General features: G+C 42.2%; 1 protein-coding gene across 4 annotated transcripts in view; it reads left to right on the top strand.

Moving 5' to 3' along the window:
- The window catches only part of arhgef18b (rho/rac guanine nucleotide exchange factor (GEF) 18b), a 234,604-nt gene that overhangs the window by 193,855 nt on the left and 17,677 nt on the right, over nt 1-23,072 (top strand). For all 4 annotated transcript variants that reach the window (XM_072244323.1, XM_072244321.1, XM_072244322.1 and 1 more), the window contains 13 exons: nt 4,731-4,984; nt 9,346-9,471; nt 9,565-9,682; nt 10,479-10,733; nt 10,887-10,963; nt 11,408-11,586; nt 14,243-14,334; nt 15,489-15,668; nt 16,464-16,604; nt 16,696-16,826; nt 19,258-19,314; nt 19,920-19,967; nt 22,307-22,783. In XM_072244323.1, coding sequence (XP_072100424.1) covers nt 4,731-4,984; nt 9,346-9,471; nt 9,565-9,682; nt 10,479-10,733; nt 10,887-10,963; nt 11,408-11,586; nt 14,243-14,334; nt 15,489-15,668; nt 16,464-16,604; nt 16,696-16,826; nt 19,258-19,314; nt 19,920-19,967; nt 22,307-22,783 — 2,135 coding nt within the window. The remainder of the gene's footprint in view (nt 1-4,730; nt 4,985-9,345; nt 9,472-9,564; nt 9,683-10,478; nt 10,734-10,886; nt 10,964-11,407; nt 11,587-14,242; nt 14,335-15,488; nt 15,669-16,463; nt 16,605-16,695; nt 16,827-19,257; nt 19,315-19,919; nt 19,968-22,306; nt 22,784-23,072) is intronic.

The raw sequence follows: 23,072 nt of genomic DNA on the forward strand, positions 1-23,072 counted from the left end.
TACTTTCATGCTAACATTGTGTTTTCTGTACAGCGACGCTTGCTTGTGTGTCTAAATGGTCATTCTGAATTGACTACACATCATCTGTGCTGTTGCAATAATGACTCGTAACTGATTAAACAAGCACTCTGCTCACTAGAGGTTTTCCTTTGCCTCTCCTTTCAGCCAATTCTACAAGAGTGGAGTGGAGTTCAACATTTCTTCACCACATAAATGCACATCACTGTGCATTTTCCAACTTGCTGATGACAAGTAAAATTTCTAGTGAGGGGGAAACTTGGGCTTGATTGTAACAAAGAAAATGTGACATGCAACCCATCCCAATTTTACTATTTATTGCTTAGCAGCCCCAGGGTGTTCTGGGCTTGCTTACGCCGTGGCAGCTGTTGCTCAATTGGTAATCTGCACCTCAGGAGTAGGGTTTAGATTTCATTCCAGAGACTTGTGCACAAAAATCTTAGTGGAAATTCCAATGTAATACAGGGAAATGCCAGAGATACTCTTTCAGATAAGTCCAAGGCCTGTCTTCTCTGGAGGGTATAAATAATCATAGTGCATTTTAATCATAAATAATCATAGTGCATTAGTTTCCTGACCAATATTTATCCCTTAATAAATGTTATCTCTTCATTTTCACATTGCTGCCTGTGAGAGCTTGCTGTGTGTACAATTTAACTGTCAAGTTATAATGACTGCAGTTTCTACATTTCAGCAGAGAACATCATTAATACATAAAAAATTAACATTAATAAAATATTTAGAAGAAATAAATCCTCAGGGCCTGATGACCTACCTACCTCTGTTGCAATCAAGCCCAAGTTTCCCCCTCACTAGAAATTTTACTTCTGCCGTCAGCAAGTTGGAAAATGCACAGTAATGTCTCCCTCTGCTCATTTATATAGTCAAAAAATGTTGAACTCAACTCCGTTCTTGTAAAAGTGGCTGAAAGGAGAGGCAGAGGAACACCTCTAGTGAACAGAGTGCTTGTTTAATCAGTTACGATTCATTATTGCAACAGCACGGATGATGTGTACTCAGTTCAGAATGACCATTTAGACAAAGAAGTGTCCCTGTACAGAAAACATAATGTTAACATTTTGAAAGAGATGGCTGAACAGATAGTTCAAAGTGCATTTATTATCAAAGTATGTATTCCTTTTTCAACCTTGAGATTCATCCTCTTGCAGGTAACCACAAAACAAAAGAAACAAAGTAGAATTCATAGAAAGATCCACACTATAAAGATAGTCGTACATTCAATGTGTGAAAAAGAAAGCACAAATCTTGCAAATAATAAAAAAGTGAACAAACAATCTACAGAACATGAGCCACAGAGTCCCCAGCCATGTAGCTAGTTCAGCACTACAGCCAGTCCAAGATCTCAGTGGCTGCAAGCCATAGCCTTGGAACCAGTTTCAACGATGAGATGAATGCCGATGGCTGCAGGCCGCAACTGAAGAGTCAGTTCTGCACTAAGGCGAGTAAAGCCTCCCAGAGTAGTGAGCTGAACTGCTCACTACAGTTTGTCCCCCACCCTCGGCCTCAATGCCTTAATCTTTTTAATTTGGGTCAGTGATTCAATCTGCATCAGTTTGTTACCCACTCCTGGGCCTGGTCCCCGCCACTTCATTCTGACCCAAAATTCAGTCTGGCCCCAAATCTGCTCCAGCAATGGCTGCCTTGGCCATATCTGCATTCTTGAGAGTCCGGTTTGCTGAATGTTGACTCTAGAATTGTTCCAACAAATTGGGAGGTAGAAAGTGTAACTCCCATTATTTAAGAAAGGGGAGATAAGGAAGTACTAACTACTTGGCCTAAAAAAATCTGTAGTAAGGAAAAATACTATATGCTGGGATTAAGGTGTACAGTAGGATTGAACAGAATCAGCATGTTGAAAGGGGAAATTGTGTTTTTCTAATCAATTAGTTTTCCCAAGTTGTAATGAGCAAAATACATGAGGAATTAGCAATTGCTGTGGCGTATTTGAACTTTCAGAAAGCTTTTAAGGTTCAATAGAGATTTTTTAAAAAAAGAATATGCAGGATTCTGTGGACTGAAAGGTAGGTGGAAAGCAGAATAAGTACAACAGGGACACGAAGTAATATAAATATTTGTATCTGATGTAAAGCTGGATGAATGTGAGGTATGAAGAGGATGAAAGGAAGTTTCAAGGAAGCTAAATGAAATTGGAAAAATGTTAAGTTAATAATAAATATTGATCCTGAGTGGGAAATTCTTTCATTACATCAGCAACATTTAAAAACATACTTAGCAGTGTGCAGACTTAACTAATGATGTACAGAATAATAATATACACAATTTACCAATGTGCAATAATATATGTACAAAATAATAAAACAGACTATTGTACTATAATGTGTGATCTTCTGTCGCACAGAGATGAACTGTTGTATATGTTTATTGCATTTGGTAGGAAAGATTTTCTGTAACGATCCTTGTGACAGTGAAGCTGAATGATTCTGTTCAAAAGGGTGGTCTGCTGCTTATTCAGTAGGTCATGGAGATATGTGCCAGATTGTCCATAACAGATAACATTTTGTTTAGTGACCTCCTCTCCACCGTTAACTCAGTAGAGTTTGGGTTGTAGCCAAGGATGGATCCAGCCTTTTTGATGAGTTTATTTAGTCTTTTTGCATCACCAGCACCAATGCTGTTCCCCCAACGTAAAGCAGCAAAGAAGACTGCACTTGTTACAACAGACTGGGGAAAGATCTCCAACATCCTGCTGCACACATTGAAGGATCTCAGCTTCCTTAGAAAGTAGAGTCTGTTCATCCCCTTCTCGTAAACAGCCTTGGTGTTGGTTTTCCAGTCAAGTCTGTTGTCGAGTATTCGTACTCTTTCACCACTGCAACTTCTCCCAGAATGTATGCAGGACTTGTGACAGTCCTCTTCCTCCTAATTTCAATCACCATCTCCCTGGTTTTGGCCACATTCAGGAGTAAGTGATCAGCACACACGAATTGCTGGAGGAACTCAGCAGGACAGGCAGCATCTATGGGAAAAAGCACAGTCGATACTTCGGGCCAAAACCCTTTGGCAGGACTGGAGAAAAAAAGCTGAGGAGTAGATCTGGAAGGTGAGGGGAAGGGCGAGAGAAACACCAGGTGGTAGGTGAAACTTGGAGGATGACGGATGAAGCAAAGAGCTAGGAAGTTGGTTGGTGAAAGGGACAGAAGGCCAAGGAAGAAAGTTGGGGGGGAGGGGGTAGGACCATCAGAGGGAGGCAACGGGCGGGCAAGGAGATAACATGAGAGAGGGACAAACGGATGGGAAATGGTGAAGGGGGGAGGCATTACTGGAAGTTTTGGAAGTCGATGTTCATGCCATTTGCTTGGAGGCTACCCAAACAGAATACGTATAAGGTGTTGTTCCTTCAACCTGAATGTGGCCTTATCTAAACAGTGGAGGAGGCCATGGTGTTTCTCTCTCCCCTCCCTCCCACCTTTCAAATCTGCTCCTCAGCTTTTTTTTCTCCAGTCCTGCTGAAGGGTTTTGGCCCGAAATATCGACTGTACTTGTTTCCATAGATGCTGCCTGGCCTGCTGAGTTCCTCCAGCATTTTGTGTGTGTTGCTCGGATTTCCAGCATCTGCAGACTTTGTCTTGTTCAGGAGTAAGTGATTCCTCCCGCACCACTCCACAAACCACTTCAGTGGAAAAGCAGAGTATTGTTTAGGTTATAAGAGCTTTTAAAATGCTGTCATTATACATAAACCCTTGACCATTCTCATACAGAAAGGCAAATTTTATATTGACCTTTGTTGTAAGATGATTGACATACGAAAGTAAAAATAATCAGATAGGTCCTGAATGAAAATGATCTTGAAATACTGCATGCAGGAAGGATACACTTGCTGTACAGGAAGATAAGTGAGCCTTCACTGTGTAGATTTCTGTGTTACAATGATTGCCCTATGAGGACATGTTGAGTGCTCTGGTCTTCAGTCTTCGGAAGGATGAGAAGTGATCTCATTGAAACATAGAAAGTTCTTTTGAACTTGACAAAGCAGATGCACACACAATCTTTGCCCTCCCTGCAATGTCTCAGATATGAGCTTACAGTCTCAAATTAAGGAGTTATTCCTTTGGAATTAAGGTGAAGAAAAACTAATTGGATAATACATGAAGGGCCAAATGGCCTATCACTGATATTTTTCAACTTCTGTAATTGTGAGGTCTTGAAAGAAATATAAAAGATGCTTAATACAGGCTTTGCGGTCGTTCAATTTACAGAAATCCACCCTCACAAAATTCAAATCATTGCTCAAAAATTTGAAGTATTGAACAATTTTAACTCTCAGAATTTGAGTGGGGACTGAATAAAGTAAATAAATCTGCACAATTTTGTTTTTCAACTTGTGTTTCTTGATGCATTTGCAAATGACGTGGGCTTTGTTACGGGAAAATTGCAAAACACTCCTTTTTCTCCCGTTCCACGATATCTCCCACCCTGGTAACGCAAACGTTGCCTATTTGTGCAAAACTCTGGGATCCTGAACATGCTCCATGAAAGTGAAAAAAAATCCTCTTTTAAGGATTTTCTGGGAGAGCGCTTGATGTGCTTTGAGCTTGGACCTTCAAAGCTGTTCAGGGACAGCTGGAATAATCTTAATAGCTTGTCTTCAGCTAACACAGACTCAGTAAACAGAATGGCCTCATCTTTGGTATAAATATCTATAAATCTGTGATTCTCTCATTTGTCCCTAGAACTAATGCAGACGGAGATGCATCATGTCCGAACTCTGAAAATTATGCTGTATGTGTACTGCCGCGGAATGGAGGAGGAGCTTCAGTTGAGCGACCAGCGTATTGTGAACAGAATTTTTCCCTGCTTGCGCCGGTTACTGGAGATCCACAAGTGTTTCTTCGCTCGGTTGAAGGAACGACGGAAAAGTTCTTTGGAGGAAGGGAGTGAACGGAATTACCTCATCCAGAGAATTGGGGATGTCCTCACACAACAGGTAACCAGCAGGCGTAATCGTGGTTCATTGTTGGCTGATGGAGACTAAAGAAGCTTTACTGCTTCCTTTTATGCCTCAGATTGAGGGAGGTGACGAGCTGTACCATAGTGAAAATCAGAATGTTGTCAGTACTGGAAGTCTGAAATTGAAACAGAATACGTTGGAAACTCTCAGCAGATTAGACAACACAGAGCTCAACCTGAATGAAACTCTAATTCACTTTCCACGAACGCTGCCTGACCTGTTGAGTGTTTACAAGATTTTCAGTTTGTATTATAAACGATTATGGTTATTACTGGATTGGACTAGTATTCCAGCACTCCGCCTTTTTTTTAAATATCATTTGATAATGCTGCCGTTTAATGTTAATACCCAACTTCCTTTGAACTGGGTAATTTGCCAAGCCATTTCAGAGAATTGTCAAAGGTTAAATACATCACTGAACTCTGGAGATGTGCATAAGACAGCAATGAACCAGATGAGCAGTTTAAACAATCTGATAGTTTCATGATTACTGTTAATGATGCTGGCTGCTTATTCCAGATGTTGTTTAATTACTTGAATTTAAATTCCCCTGCTGTTCTGGTTGGTCTTTAACTTGTGTATGGATCAAAAGTCCATCGGTCTAGTTAATCTAGTGATGCTACCAGACTCTGATCAAGTGATTAGTTCGGATTCCATTCTGCTGACTGAGGAATTTAAATTGTTAACAAAGCAAAGGTCTGAAATAATAACCTAGAATTAATCATCATGGCCCTAAAACTATAGGTTTGTCATGAATTAAAACATCTGTTCCCTAATGTACTTTAGGGAAAGAAATCTTCTGTTCTAATTCCAGTTTTTGTTTTACTCTAGATTTGCCACAGTATAGGTATCCTCTGAAGTGGTCTCAGATCCAAGGATAGTTAGGGATAGGCAATAAATAACTGAGTTTACCAGTAACACCCACACCCAATGACTGAAATGTCATTTTAAACTTTTCAGTAGATGGTTTGAGTGTTTTCTTGTTATTTCTTCTGTAATTACCACATGTTTACCCTGAGTTTACTCAGTGCAAATTTATACTGAAAATGTAAAAATTGTTGGTTTATTGCTTACTGATAAATACAATGGCAGTCAACAAACCTTTTCAGAACTTGCTGTCACTTGAAATTTACAGGAATAAGCACTCATATCACTGCAAGCTTGGAGAATTTTGGCAAATGCTGGGAATCTGGTCAACACCAAGGAAATGAGGGAACTCAATAGATCAGGCAGTATCTGTGGAAGGAAACTGACATTTGGCATTTCCTCAGGACTGGAAAGAAAGAGGAGATAAAGATTGGAGGGGTAAAGGGGTAGAGCAAGAGCTGGTAGGTGGATCCAGGAAAGGGGGAGGTGGGGAGAGTGCAAGTGAAATGAGAAACTGAGAGGTGACAGGTGAAAGTATCAAAGGCTGAAGAAGATAGAATCTGATAGGGGAGGATAGCAGACCACAGAATAAATGGAAGGGGTGAGGAAGGGAGACCGTGGGAAGAATGTATGGGTGATGTGGTTGTTTATTGAAGGTGCTTTTTTTTTGTGATATTGCAACAAATAAATTCTGGGTAGGAGTCTTATAGCTGTGAACCCAGAGTGAAAAGCCTACCCCTAACTTGAACTAAATTTTTAATCTTATTCATGAGATTAAGAACTGAGCAGTTTGGGATACCTCACCTCTTAACGTGTTACAGTGCTGCAGTGAGATTCATACTGATCCACAGCTGAAGTGGAAACTCATCAGCATGTTCTTGTACCTTACCAGCTGTACTTAGTAGAACAGTGTAGACAAAGCTATACTACATCCTGCACCTGGCTTACTGTTTGAGACAGCTTTACTGTCTATACCCTGCTGATGTACTAAATTCATAAAGAAAATCATTCTCGCCAAATTTCTCAATTTTAAGAAAAAAGACAAGTTTTGCCAGCAACACACATAAAAGTTGCTGGTGAACGCAGCAGGCCAGGCAGCATCTCTAGGAAAAGGTACAGTCGACGTTTCGGGCCGGGACCCTTCGTCAGGACTAACTGAAAGAAGAGCTAGTAAGAGATTTGAAAGTGGGAGGGGGAGATCTGAAATGATAGGAGAAGACAGGAGGGGGAGGAATGGAGCCAAGAGCTGGACAGTTGATTGGCAAAAGGAATATGAGAGGATCATGAGACAGGAGGCCTAGGGAGAAAGAAAAGTGTGGGGGGGGGGAGCCCAGAGGATGGGCAAGGGGTATAGTGAGAAGGACAGAGGGAGAAAAAGAATGTGTGTATATAAACCAATAAATAACGGATGGGGTACGAGGGGAAGGTGGGGCATTTGTGGAAGTTTGAGAAGTCATTGTTCACGCCATCAGGTTGGAGGCTACCCAGACGGAATATAAGGTGTTGTTCCTCCTACCTGAGTGTGGCTTCATCTTTACAGCAGAGGAGGCCGTGGATAGACATATCAGAATGGGAATGGGACACGCTCTGAAACTTTTCAATGATTTTAAGCTCCCTGGCCCCCACTGCTTTATTTTCACCGTGAATGTCCAGTCCCTATACATTTCCAACCCCTATCAGGAAGGTCTCAAAGCTTTCCACTTCTTTTTGGATTCCAGACCTAACCAGCTCACCTCTACCACCACTCTGCTCCGTCTAGCAGAATTAGTCCTTACTCTTAATAATTTCTCCTTTGACTCCTCCCACTTCCTCCAAACTAAAGGTGTAGTCATGGGCACCCGTATGGGTCCCAGCTATGCCTGCCTTTTTGTTGGCTTTGTGGAACAACCTATGTTCCAAACCTATTCTGGTATCTGTCCCCCAATTTTCCTTCGCTACATTGACGACTGCATTGGCGCTGCTTCCTGCACACATGCTGAGCTCGTTGACGTCAGTAACTTTGCCTCCAACTTTCACCCTGCCCTCAAGTTTACCTGGTGCATTTCCGACACCTGCCTCCCCTTTCTAGATCTTTCTGTCTCTATCTCTGGAGACAGCTATCTACTGATGTCTACTATAAGCTTACTGACTCTCAGAGCTATCTGGACTATTCATCTTCTCACCGTCTCTCCTCCGTCTCTACCACATCTGCTCTCAGGATGAGGCTTTTCATTCCCGGACGAAGGAGATGTCCTTTTTTAAAGAAAGGGGCTTCCCTTCCTCCACCATCAACTCTGCTCTCAAACGCATCTCCCCCATTTCATGCTCATCTGCTCTCACTCCATCCTCCCGCCAGCCCACTAGGAATAGGGTTCCCCTGGTCCTCACCTACCACCCCACCAGCCTCTGGGTCCAACATATAATTCTCCCTAACTTCCCCACCTCCAATGGGATCCCACTAAGCACATCTTTCCCTGCCCCCCCCCTCTGCTTTCTGTAGGGAATGCTCCCTATGCGACTCCCTTGTCCATTTGTTCCCCCCCCATCCCTCCCCACCGATCTCCCTCCTGGCACTTATCCTTGTAAGCGGAACAAGTGCTACACATGCCCTTACACTTCCTCCCTCACTACCATTCAAGGCCCCAGACAGTCCTTCCAGGTGAGGCGACACTTCACCTGTGAGTTGGCTGGGGTGATATACTGCGTCTGGTGCTCCCGATGTGGCCTTCTATATATTGGCGAGACCTGACGCAGACTGGGAGATTGTTTCGCTGAACACCTACGCTCTGTCGCCAGAGAAAGCAGGATCTCCCAGTGGCCACACATTTTAATTCCACGTCCCATTCCCATTCTGATATGTCTATCCATGGCCTCCTCTACTGTAAAGATGGAGCCACACTCAGATTGGAGGAACAACACCTTATATTCCGTCTGGGTAGCCAACCTGATGGCTTGAACATTGACTTTGCAAACTTCCGCTAATGCCCCACCTCCCCCTTGTACCCTATCTGTTATTTATTTATATACACACATTCTTTTTCTCTCTCTCCTTTTTCTCCCTCTGTCTCTCTCACTATACCCCTTGCCCATCCTCTGGGCTTTTCCCCCCTCCCCCTTTTCTTTCTCCCTAGGCCTCCTGTCCCATGATCCTCTCATATCCCTTTTGCCAATCAACTGTCCAGCTCTTGGCCCCATCCCTCCCCCTCCTGTCTTCTCCTATGATTTCGGATCTCCCCCTCCCACTTTCAAATTTCTTACTAGCTCTCCTTTCAGTTAGTCCTGACGAAGGGTCCCGGCCAAAAACGTCGACCGTACCTCTTCCTAGAGATGCTGCCCGGCCTGCTGCGTTCACCAGCAAATTTTATGTGTGTTGCTTGAAATTCCAGCATCTGCAGATTTCCTCGTGTTGAAGTTTTGCCAGAATTGATTACAATGTAGATATGTGGGATTATTATCAGAGGACGGACATCTATAAATATTTTTCGCTTCAGTTTTCAGGTGAATGTGGAGATGAAATGAAAGTGCAGTATGGGAACTTCTGTTGTCAGCACAATGAGGCAGTGAATTGTTACAAAGTAATGTATCAGCAGAATAAGAAGTTTCAGAACTTGATCAAGGTGAGCACGGTGAAGAGACCAAAATGGAATATTTATTCAAGTCGTGTTTAGAAAAGCAGAGCTGTCTGACATAGTGTATTTTATCTTTTACAGAAATTAAGTAACTATTCTGTGGTGAGACGCCTTGGGGTGCAGGAGTGCATTTTGTTAGTCACTCAACGTATTACAAAGTACCCTGTGCTAGTGGAGAGGATTATTCAAAATACTGAAGGTATGATATGTTTAACAGAAGCTGTCACTTTGCTGTACTGTTGATGAAGCTGGATTGTTCCACTGAATTTTGAAAAGACTTCCCATTTTGTATTACAAATTACTATAAATTGCACATTGCACATTTAGACAGACGTAACGTAAAGAATTTCACTCCTCATGTAAGTAATGAAATCAGTTCATTCATTCAGTTCACCTTTGGTGTCAACCTGTAGTTTTATGCTTTAGGTCTTGCACCTCAGTGATCTAAACCCTCTCTCCATACCTTCCCCCTTTACTTTATAAGCAGCACAGTAGCCAGATTCATATACTTCATTTTCAACTTGTGCTTCCTTCGAGACATTACTCTCCTCTTAGCTCATTTGTTTCCAGAATGCTTTCTGCTCTGGATTCTGGACCTGTATCCATAGCATATCCAGTTATGACACAGTTCGTTCAACTGGCATCAGCCACTCATTCCCTTTAGTTTCAATCTTGGAGTGGCAGGGTTATTCCAGTTCTCCTTGAGTATGTGAAGTGATCTCATTAAAATTAATTTTAGAGAATGATGGATTGTACTTAATATGTGTCCATCTGAGGACTCTGTCCCATGAGGTACTATTTGGAAGACAGAAGTGGGACATTGTGGGTGTTGATTCATTGCATCACCCCACGTACACTGTTACTCAAAAAGTAGCTCACTCAAGAATGTGTGACCCTAAGAGCTATGGAGTAGCACCGGGGAAAATAAAGCAGGCACACACGGAGTCTCCAAGACCCCACTAAAGATGATGAGTGCTCCCCTTGTCTTTCCCTAGCTGGCTCAGAGGATCATGAAGAGCTGACCAAGGCATTGGTCCTAATAAAAGACACCATAACAGAAGTAGATGAGAAAGTGAGTCTGTACGAGAAAGCTCTCCGATGGAAGACGATTGTGGATAGGATGGATATTAAGTCGACAGCCAAGCTCAAGAACGGAAGCATCTTTGATAAAATCAACATGATGCGAACAAAGAGAAGACTCTTATATGAAGGAGTAGTCTGCTGGAAGGCAGCGTCTGGGCGGCTAAAAGGTAGAAATCCAGAGTAACTTCTGTCCTAAGTTTGGGAAATAGAAACAGCTTGCCTTGAAGATGGAGGAAGGTGGAGGGGAAGGGACATGTTAGGAGGGGATGAGTAGCAAGGAGGAGTTATTAATTATTTTCCTATTCCACCTCTCTTTTTAGACATTCTGGCTGTCCTTTTGACAGATGTGATTCTGTTACTTCAAGAAAAGGATCAGAAATATTTGTTTGCCACTGTGGTAAGTTTGCAGGGGTGGAGGAAAGGCCGTTGAACAAAGTTTTACTCATTTGTTTATAGACTGAAGGTGTACAATACAAGCAATACAAACCAGTGTTACTCTGCTTCCTCTCCTCTTGCAAAAAGCAGTGTGGCTCATATTTCACTCTTGTATTTGTCCAAAAACCTGTTGTGTAATGCCAAACTGTAAGTCCGCTCACTCTGTGCAAACCAGCTGGATAGGAGGTAAAAATGTATGATTGAGGGAGACTTGTCACCTCTGATTTTTCAAGGGATTTGCAGTGCTGGAGAACTGCTCTACGGTCTGCTTGCAGAAAGGATGTAAGGAAAGGGGAAAGATTATTTTCATCTGTTTATAAAAGTATTCTTGCCAGTTGCTGTGTGTCTGTTTTAAGTCATTATATTATCGTCCTAATTAATTTTCTACCTCTCTCCAAATTCTCAGGACCAGAAGCCAGCTGGCATTTCACTGCACAAGCTGATCGTCAGGGAAGTAGCCAATGAAGAGAAAGGAATGTTCCTCATCAGTGCTTCTGATGAGGGCCCTGAGATGTACGAAATCCACACCAATTCCAAGGAGGAGCGCAACACCTGGATGGCAGTTATTCGGGATGCAATATGCAGGTAGTGTAACACATCAAACAATGCCTCTCTATTTCAGAAGTGCTAACCATAAATTGGAGAGCTATACCCACCAGCACGGTCTTTCTACTTAACAGTGGCTTTACCAGTGCACTTTCAACTTGCTTGGGCTACTGCCCTTGAGTGGCTGTCCCACCACTAATGCTCTGTCTCATGCTCTTCGGTCCACGTTGAACACTATTTACAAATGCTCCTTTGGCTAGGTCTGGCAGGTGGATCTGTTACTGAGAGGCAAACCAGTACATTGGCCTTGGTTTGATCACAGTATATGGTTTTGGGAAATAGGTATTGTGTTACTGAGTAAATTCTAACTTGACTGATACAAAAGTGAGCGAGCAAAGAGAGCTATTTGAAAGGAACATGATGAAATGGCAAAATGTCTTCATCTTTGAGATCGATTGATCCTTCTGTTTAATGACATTTGCTGCAGTAATAATTTAAGTTTGTCTTTTTTGGTTTCCTGACTAAGGAATATCAATAGAAGTCAGCACCTGAGTCATAGGTTTACTCAACTATAGAGAAGTAGCATCCATTGGAGTACTGATGGTGTGCTCTGCTGTGATACCTAACAGTAAGGAGGAATTTCCTGATTGTTGAAGGCTAATTTTGACGACAGTATGTTGTTGATTGGGTCACTCGGCACAATTTTCTTGCCTCAATCATCTACACTGCCCTTTAAGTAATTTCTGTGCATCAGGAGAGGCTGATTATAAATTGCATTGTAATCAGTTCTGTTCACAAGTCCTCAGTTAAAGAAGGTGAAATGCAGACATGGACATGCATAGCAATTTTATGTAAATTGAGAGTTTTTATGCATTGGTGGTCAGTTTCCTGTCTGATACCTGGGTGGCTCGGGAGCCTAATCTGATGTGGCAATCTTCACTGCAGATTAATGAGAAGCTGAGAAGGTTATCTCTGGCCCCCTTTGCAGCAGTTTGAACTTCCTCCAGTGGTCTAGACCATCAGTGGCCATCTCCCAGTGTTTGTGTTATGCCCACCTTCTTCAAACCTTGCTTACAGTTGCAGAGATGGATGACCATTGGTTGTGTACTATGGTGCCCAAACCACCACAAACATGTTGACCTTTTGCATACTCCAGCACCTCTTAAATTGGTGAATTATCCCATCAGCAGTGCCCAAGGTTAATCTTAAGGCAGTGAAGGAGGAAGAATCAAAGCCTTTTCTCTTGCCTTGCAAATGTTTTCCAAGCCTATATAGACATGCAGTAAAGATACAACAGGTGAATAGTTGGGTGTTCTCCATTTGTTGTTGGCCTGTATAATCTTACTCAACTTGAATGTGACAACTGCAGTTTTTTGTTGGATTCAGCATTACTGGTGATTGTGGAACCAAGTATGTGAAAATGCCAGTCAAATTCTTTGTTCTAATTTGTGGTGGTATGGCAGTAGCCTGGACAATGACGTTCATTTTCCCAGATACTCATATTCAATTGATAAAGTGACATTTATTTCTCACAAATCTCAGGTAATCTTGAATGGGGAGCCTAGTCTCAGTACTCAACACAATTACCATTACCAGGTTGCTAAACAGTAACACCTTATGAATTAACATTGACTAGAAACTTATCTGATCTTGAAGCTGGAGATTTGAGTTAAGAATTTGACTATTCTACATAAGTGACTTGTTAAGTGATTATCACTTAAGTGATTAAGTCATTATCATTTAAAAGGCTACTGCTGCAAAGAGTGTGTTAGACTACCTACACGGGGAAGAATGCAGCTCCAGCAGTACTCAGCTCTGCAGCACATCAGAAACAAAGTAACCTGATCAGTCAGTGCATCATCCTCCCCCTGATCATTTGCTTTTCCTGCCACTGGTGGGTTACATTATCTATCTACAAGGTCTACTATCTCGACTTGCCCCTCCTGTAATGATGAAGGGTCTCGGTTTGAAATGTTAACTGTTTACCTTTTTCCATTAAAGCTGCCTGGTTTGCTGAGTTCCTCCAGCATTTTGTGTGTGTGGGTCCAATGTTTGTATTCTCCACCATTTAAAGGATAATAGCAAAAAGTGCATAAAAGCCTACTGCATGCAAATTTTCTAAAACAGATGTTTGTTAAGATATTACCATTCCTTCATTGGCATTTGGTCTAAATGCTCAAATGCCCTGTTGAAGAACTTCCACCATACAGGCTGCAGTACTTCAAGGTGGCTAAGGATGGCCAGGGATGATCAATTGAATATGTTGCCAGTGATGCCTCAAAAAAAAGTTCCAATTTGATTTAATATCTTTTGGAAAAATCATTAAACAAAGGACTTTTCAGCTGAATGTAAAAGATGCTTCTCTATTTTGAAGACAATGGGAGTGTCACTACTCTTCTGTCCATCGGTTGTCTGTTCATTAGAATTACTAAAGAAGATAATCTGTTCACTGAGTCGGTGCTTTTTTTTTGCTAGCTTGCTGTTTGCAAACTGCTGCATTTACTTGGTAACAAAAGTCACTTCCTTTTCAGAAACACTTAAGAGCTATGAAATGCTTTGAGGTGTCCTGAAGCTGTGAAAGGTGATAAGTAGTTTCAAGACTTTTAAGGCAAAAACTGCTGTCTTTGTTTAGTACCTCTGCAACTGAATCCTGCTGACTTTAACCCTGTGGCTAAAACTCTTCTACTTTGCCTAGGTACCCAATGGAAGAGGCCACAGTCCTTGGTGAGCAAGAGGAGGAATGGAGACAGGATGAGGGTCGAGTTGCCCGAATCAAAGAATTGCAACGTAAGAGGAACTTTCCAGAAATTATTATTTTGAATTGGCTGCTTTTTTTTTTGCTTGTGCTACCCAAGATGGTTGTTGTCTCCTTGGAAAGCCCAGGCATCAGCAGAACTGCTGTACCTCACCTGCGAGTGTTGAAGAGTGTATGTTACACCTGCTCAAGTGTGTATGTTTTTCATTTTTGAGAGTTAGTGAGAAACCTTTGGAAAGGAAACTTTTCCATCAGTATCCCAAGATTTGTGTGAAATTGTGATGTCGTTATTGTTCACTGCTTGAGATCAGCCAGTTAGGCACAGTCTGGGAGAACTGAATATAGTTTAACTAATCCCTGTGACATTTACTGACATCGCTGAGTTGCTTCAGCATTGACATCCTAAAGGTTATTGATCAGAAAATTAACTAGAGCAGTTCATTAATGCTGTGGCTACATGAGCAATCAGAGGTTATATATCCTGCTGTGAGTTACTCACCACCTAACTCCAGCACGTTCTACCATGCACAGATAGATGTGCAACAGCCTCCATGTGAGTGCAAATACAGCTCTTGAAGTTTGACCGTATCCAGCTCAAAGCAGCCCACCTGATGGGCACCAGTTCTCCATAACAAATAATTTCTGCCTTCATTTCTAGTTTCCATAATTCCATTTCACAAAATCTATGACTGCTGCTACTCATCAAGACTTTTTTCAACGGCACCTAGCAAGCCAGCATCCTTTACCAGCTCAGACAAGCACAGTGCATGCTTGGGAGTGACAGCGTCTGTAGGTTCCCCTCCAAATCACATGCCGTATAGGGTTAAAAATGTGCGATTCTCCTGGGCATTTGACCCAGTGATGATTCAGAAGGTCTGTACCCAGCAGCACCTATGCACAGACTAAGACAGTTTGGAATTTAGCTTTTCTCCCACCTTATCTTTAAAAATGGGCAGTAAATGCTACCCTTGCTAATGCATCTTGTAATTAAGTAATCTATCCTGGAGATCCATGGGCATTCAGTTTACTCAAGGATGAGAGCAACATGTTTTAGGAATCCACAGTAATCGTGACCCCAGCCCAGGAGAATCTCATGTTTTTGATTATGCTGTTGTGGGTTGTAAATTCTGAGGCCGGCAGCATTTACGGCAGTTCCACTCTGACTATTTATTTGTTTCACTTCCAGAGCTTCTGACTGCAAAGGATGACGTGCTGAAGCGGACCCTGGCTGAGAAGTTGGATATTTACAGTGAAATAGCTGAAGTCAGTGGTTACCTGGATACAGGAAGACAGCGGTCACTGCTTCGAGCTGACACTGTGGAGTCTCAGCGGGGAGATATTGTGTTCACTGAGGTGTTGAAAGAAGGTAAGTCAGACCAAGGTGCACAGAATTTGTATTGACATTAGGATCAGCATGGTTTTAAGATGGTGACAATACCATTCAAGCTCTTTCCTTAGGTAATACGGTTGCAGGCAAGTTACCAGCACTCCAGCAATAATAAAAGACAAAAATCAAATAGTCCTGAATTCCCCAGTTGCCCACTCTCCAACAGTGTTCTTCTCTTTTCTTCATTTCCTTTCTTTATATTCTGATACTGGACCACAAATACTCTCTAGCACATCACTAAGGACCATCCTTCACACATAAATGGTTAGTTAGTGCTTACACTCTATAGCTTTATAACAAAAATAGATTCCTTTTGTTACCCAGTTACTTGATTCTATTTGATACTCTCCTTTGTTAGCAGCATACTGTTTGAGGGACCTGTCCATGAAGCTGAAGGTGGATAATTTCTAATGTAGATCTTGTCATTCTTAAAGTTAGATATTGTGAATGTCCTCCCTTGATTCTGGTTTGGACTACAACTGTTTCAAGCTGGCACATAGTGCAGATCAGTCAACATTCAGATCGGAGTTGATCTCGTCAATCATCAGTAATTAAGCCCTGCTCTTCCACATCTTGCTATGCTTCCAACCAACTCATCTTTCCAGCAGATGGTGTGGCCTTGTGCACTAACATCCCTTAAAACACTAACAGCTTTATTTAAGTTTTAAGCTCTTTCCAAGTGCATAATTTGACCTGTGAGGGAAGGTAGACTGCTTGAGTTTTTCTAACTGACCTTAGATTTCGTATAAACAACACAACCTTTTATCCTTGCAGTTGAAAAGCTTCAGAGCCTTATTGCCTGTCAGCCCAGCAACATAAACTGGCAGTTAGAAGACAACTTGGGGTCCTCAGGGCTGCCACGGCGAGCAGAGACATTTGGAGGCTACGACAGCAGCTTGGCCAGTCCCAGCAAAGGTAATAGCAGCAACTTCGTTAGATGTTTTATGAAAGCTGCAGTTTCGTTTTTGTAGTGATTTCAATTTTCCTCTCACCCTTGTATTTTCAGAGGGCTCCATCAAACGAAAGTCAAACACACTGTCTTCCAGCATTGAGCTGAAGATGAGGGAAAGAGCTGGAGCTCGGGCAAGTTCTGATTCCCAACTGCAGGACCTGTCCATGGAGGCTGAGAGTGGACAGGTGGTACAACAGCTCTAATGTGTGATTTTCATCTCTTGCATTGACAATATTTCCCCACCATTCCCATCGAGTATATTCCGTAAATCTTTCAATGATGAACTGGTGAAAATTAATAATCTTCAATGGTAACATCATGCATTGCATAAAAATTACAATGTGCAGACCATTCAGCTCACCCTATCTATGGCATAAATTTCCAGATGAGCTTTGTACCTGATCCCGTGCACTTGCCTAATTCATGCCTCATTAATATCTTTCTTAATTAACCTAACATACTCTCTAATGTTACTGTTCCCTATTCAGTCAATAACTAACACTCAATAGCTCCTCTATCCTAAATTTCTGATTTCTGTTCTTTGTCCTTGATAGCCTATCAGTTACTGGAAAGTCTCTTCAGCAGTATTTTTCATTCTTTACAATGCCCTCAGCAAATCACCTTCTGAAGCCAAACCCTATCACATACACACTGTACTAACAAATATTAACTCTACTATTTTTAACACAGGCCACAGTGACTTTTCTGTCCTTTGCCGATTGCTGTAGCAACCTTTCCACTATCCAAGCTTAAATCAGCAAACAGTGAAAAAGCTGTTCAATTCACTGTCAACAGGCTCCCTTTCTATGATTGAATTGACTGTAGTTCTGACTTGTAATGATTTTTTTAACACCAGCACTGCAGTATTTAAAATCAGAAGGATTGGGCAGAGAAGTGAGATGTTCTCATGATTACTTGTCACTAATCAAAATTTATTGGAAATCATAACAATCAGCGTGTCTGCCTGGACAACAAGAAGAAGAAATGAGCGGGTTCTCATTAAACATCTATTTTGTTGACATGAACTAATGTGTAGAAGCTCATGTAGCATCAGTGAATTGAATCTCCATGGAAAAATTAACCTTATAAGTATCAGTGGTTTGTTGGTTGCAATAACTTCTATAAAAAAAAAATGGTATTGAAGCTTCGTACTGCTGCAGGCGGTTGAATAGGCTGGATCAGTGTACCAAAACCCTCAACTGGACAGTAACTGACATTGTGTCTAATCTCAGTGGGTCCCAGCTATGTCTGCCTTTTCATTGGCTACATAGAACAGTGCATGTTCCAAGCCTTCCCTGGTAATGCTCCCCAACTCTTCGTCCACTACATTGGTGACTGTATCGATATTGCTTCATGCACACATGCTGAGCTTGTCAATTTTATCAACTTTGCCTCCAACTTTCCACCCTGCTTTTAAATTCACTTGGTCATTTCTGATACCTCCCTACACTTTCTCAATGTCTGTGTCCATCTCTGAAGACAAACTATTTACTGACACCTTTTATAAACCTACTGATTCACGTGGCTATCTTGACTATACCACTTCCCACCCTGTCTCCTATGAAAATGCTATTCGCTTTTCTCAGTTACTTCGTCTCTACCATATCTGTGCCCAGGGTGAGGCTTTACTTTCCAGTGCTTCAGAGGCGTCCTCCTTCTTCACGAAATGGGGTTTCCCCTCCCGCCACCATTGATGCTGCCCTCACCCACATCTCCTTTATTTCCCGAACATTCGCACTCATCCCATGAGCCTCTGCATCCAGCACGTCGTTCTCCGCAACCTCCACCATCTTCAAAGGGATGCTACTACTAAATACATCTTTACCTCCCCTTGCCCCCCCCCAACCCCACAGCCTGCTCTCCGCAGGGACTACTCCCTCCGTGATTCCCTTGTCCACTTGCCCTCCCCACTAATCTCGCTCCTTCCGCTTATCCCTTCAGGAGGCCAAAGTGCAACACATACCCATTCACCACCTTCCTCACCTCCATTCAGGGCTGCAAATAGTCCTTCCAGGTGAGGCAACACTTCACCTGTGAATCTATTGGGGTTGTCTATTGTCCTGATGCAGCCTCCTATACATTGATGAGACCCGTCTTAAATTGAGCAATAAATTGCTTTATTGAGCACCTCCACTCCTTCTGCCGAAAGTGGAATTTCCCAGTGGCCTACCATTTTCATTCTATTTCTATTCTCATTTCAGTTTGGGCAACCTCCAACCTGATAGCATGAACATCGTTTTCTCCTTCTGGTAATTTTTATCCCCTCTTCTATTTCCCACTCTGGCCTCTTACTTCTTCTCATCTGGCACCTCCCCCAGTGCCTCTCCTTCTTCCCTTTCTCTGATGGTCCACTCTACTATCAGATTCTTCCTTCTCCACTCCTTTATTTTTCCCCACCCACCCTGGCTTCACCTATCACCTAGCTATCCGTCCTTTCCCCCCACCTCTTTATTCTGGCATCTTTCCCCTTTTCAGTCCTGAAGAACAACAACTGTTTATTCATTTTCATGGATGCTGCCTGACCATTTTGTGTGTATTGCTTTGGATTTCCAGCATCTGCAGAATCTCTTGTGTTTATAATTGTCTAATCTGGTATTTCCACTTGCTGCATTTCAGAGTGACCTATCTCGCTGGTACAGCAGTAGCAGCAGTGTCAGCTTGTGTGATTCAGAGGTCAGTTCTGTTTTGAATAAACTGAATTTCCTAAAGTAATACAATGATAAATATTTTAAAATATGCTATTATGTTTAAACAGCTGTGTACAGGTTTAAGCATTTACCAAGGCAGCACCTGTCGACTCCCAAAATACATTGGGGTGAAGGAGGGGAGAGTGGTAGGAAGACACAAGCTCCTCACTATCTGTTACCAATTCATTGAGTGCAGTGTATTGGAAAGGTTAAAGTGGATGGTTCAGTCCACCATCATGCCAGTGAGTAGAGATGTGAAATTAGTAAAGTGGGCAATTGGACAGGTGGCAGGGCAAGTTCTTGCACTCCCCTCCCAAGGAAAGAAAATTTAACCAAAGTAGTGCTGAGACAATATGAAACTTGTTTTAAAAACCCTAGAGGGTTTGGAGATGAGATGCTCAAAAAATGCAATTTGGATGGCAGTGTGTTTACTTACAAGGAACAAAATTGACACATCCACTTACAAAACAAGCAAGGGAAAATTAGTTTTAGAGAAATTATATTTTTGTTAGATTAAGATCTAAACAAAAAGGTTAATTTTTAGGGTATTTGTGTTATTTCCAGATGTAATATATGTCTATTTTTCTTTAGTTTGTTCAGAGTGTGCAGAGGCTGACAGATCTGCTCTACAAGCTGAAGGTGAGCTTTGTTAAATAATTTTAATACACATAAGAATTGATTTAGATTGAGCGGAGCTGGAGAATTCTGTTTAGCACAACATTCATGAAATGAAAATATTATCCTCCTTCCTGCAAGTCACAACATCCACAGATAACCGAAGCATTTCAGAGGGTTGCATCTTCCTCTTTATCCAAGAGGGCACACCTGCTGATACCAGTTCCGTACTTCAAACGTGTCTTTTTGACTAGCCTATTTTTTTTTTAAATGACAGAGGTTTAGTGAAACATCAGCAGTAGATGTAGTATCAAAGGATCTTCAGTAAAATCCCAAAACATCAGGATAAAGTAGCATATTAGTTAGATGAAGGCATGAGTTAAGGTGGTTACTCAGACTGGCAGAAAAATGGAAAACTCATTTCCACAGCAGTCAACTCTTGAACTATCAGTGTTTAATAAACAGTGTGGGCTTGGCCTTAGAAGGTCCAATTTCAAAATTTGCATGTGACATCAGAATGGATGATGTGATTAGTATCATGTCAGTGTACAACAGGATCTTATTGAACTTGTAAATGGGTGTATTATTTGCAAAAACCTTTGATATAGGTTAGGATGGGTTCAGATATTTTGGTATGAAAGGGTGAAGAGATGCCATTTTGCTTAGATAAGTAAATACAGAAGATGCTGGAAAAGTGAAATAAATAAATTCTTGAAATTGGATTGTGTAGAATCTGCAGAGATTTTATTATTTTTGCAGAGAGACAATGACCTTTTATCTAAACTGAGAAAAGTTTTGAAACAACTTTTGAGATATTGAGAGGAAGGGTCCATAAAAGGATAGATCTGTGATACAGTGGAGGTCAGAGAGAAAAGAGGGGTGATTTTGTGAATGGAAAAGAGTGGAAATGGACATGCAGGGAGCAAAGCAGTCTGGTGGTGGTTTAAGTAAGGGAAGCATTATAAACAGAATAACCACTTTAAATTGCCAGAAATAAAAATTGAAATTGCTGAGCTCTGCATGGATCTGGAAGACTGTAATGTGTCTGTTCAGAACATTTCTTTTTATTTCTTGAGCTTCACTGAAGCAATGCTGAAAGGTCAGGATTAGGGGTGAGACAAACAATTTAAGTGAAAGGCAACTGAAATCTCAGTCAAACTTGAAATTGAACATAGATATTCTGCAAAATTGTCACACAATCTGCTTTGGTCTGTCTATTGTAGGGATACATAGACCATAGAGATTTACAGCACATTACAGGCCCTTCAGCCCACAATGTTGTGCCGACCATGTAACCTACTCTAGAAACTGCCTAGAATTTCCCTAGTGCATAGCCCTCTATGTATCTGAGCTCCATGCACCTATCTAAGGTTCTTAAAAGATCCTGTTGTATACACTTCCACCACTGCCGCTGGCAGTGCATTCCATGCACCCACTGGGTGAAAAACTTACCCTGGCATCCCCTCGGTACCTATTTCCAAGCACATTACAACCATGCCCCCTCATGTTAGTCATTTCAGCCCTGGGGACAAACCTCTGGCTATCCATACAATCAATGCCTCTCATCATCTTGTACACCTCTGTCAGGTCACCTCTCATCCTCCGTCACTCCAAGGAGAAAAGGCCAATTACACCCAACCTATTCTCATAAGGTATGCCCTCCAATCCAGGCAACATCCTTGTAAATCTCCTCCGGAGTATCCACATCCTTCCTGTAGTGAGGTGACCATATCTGAACACAGTACTCCAAGTGGGGCTTGACCAAGGTCTTGTTTAGCTGTAACATTACTTCACGGCTCTTGAACTCAATCCATGGTTGATGAAGGCCAACACACCATACACCTTCTTAACAACACTGTCAACCTGCGCAGCAGCTTTGAGTGTGCTATATCCCAAGACCCCAGGATCCTCTGTTCCATCACACTGCCAAGAGTCTTACCATTAATATTATATTCTGTCTCAGACCTATCAAAATAAACCACTTCACACTTGTCTGGGTTGAACTCCATCTGCCACTTCTCAGCCCAGTTCTGCATCTTATCGATGTCCAGCTGTAACCTCTGACAACCCTCCAGACTATCCACAAAACCCCCAGCTTTCGTGTCATCAGATGATAATGTGTGCTAAATTGAAAGTAGCACAAATAATTTACTGCTTAACCTGGGGAAATATTTTTATATGAACTTTGCTAAGGGGCAGGTGTGATGTCTGGGAAATTAGTAGTGGACAAAGCATCTGGAGAGACTGAGTAGATAGTTCAAGTGGAAGATTGAGGCTGAATGTGACGAGCAAATGTTACCTCCCTCTCTCAATTACTACTACGCTTTTTACCCTTGTTTAAATGCTCTGATTGTTTCCCTCAGGTTATGATTGCCCAGCAGGACAGTTTTATTGAGATGCAGCGCAGCATGAGTGCAAGCTGGGAGCGGGACAGACAGTACCGACCTGCACTGAGTTCCTCACGCGGAAGCCAGCTCCTGGAGCAAGAAAAGCAACGGAACTTTGAGAAGCAGCGTGAAGAGCGAGCAAATTTTCAGAAGCTGCAGAACCAGGTGCGGCAGGAGCAGCAGAAGTGGGAACGGGAACGTGATCGCCAGAGACGGGAGCTGGAACTACAGGAGGCTCGGCTCCAAGAGCGCGAGGAGGACTTGCAAAGGTTGACAGAGCAGGTGACTCAGAACAAGGAGGAACTAGAACGACATCGGCAGGAGTACCAGCAGGATCTGGAACGGCTCCGAGAGTCCCAGCGAACAGTAGAGAAGGAGAGGGAGCGCCTTGAACAGCAACAGCGCAAGCATCTGAAGCAGAACCCAGTCCTGGTTTCATCTGAAGTTGGACAGGTAAAGAATGGGTTTCATCTGGTGACTGCATGATTGTTCATTCAACGTACTAAGTTCAATGTCCAGTGCTACTCTCCATATAAACCTAGACCGGCGTTCCATTCTAATCCTGAGAGCACATTGCATGCGCAGTTAGAGACGATAAAAAATGGTGTGTGAAGTGTACAAATTCACATATTGAATGCTGCAACAGGTTAATATGCCATTAGCCAATCTTTCAAGACTACAGATGTACATTTCACACTTTACAGTGTTCACTGTTAATAAAAAAAAATTCAGGTGCTAACTT

The sequence above is a fragment of the Mobula birostris genome, chromosome 26 (assembly GCF_030028105.1).
Source record: "Mobula birostris isolate sMobBir1 chromosome 26, sMobBir1.hap1, whole genome shotgun sequence".
Classification (NCBI taxonomy): domain Eukaryota; kingdom Metazoa; phylum Chordata; class Chondrichthyes; order Myliobatiformes; family Myliobatidae; genus Mobula; species Mobula birostris.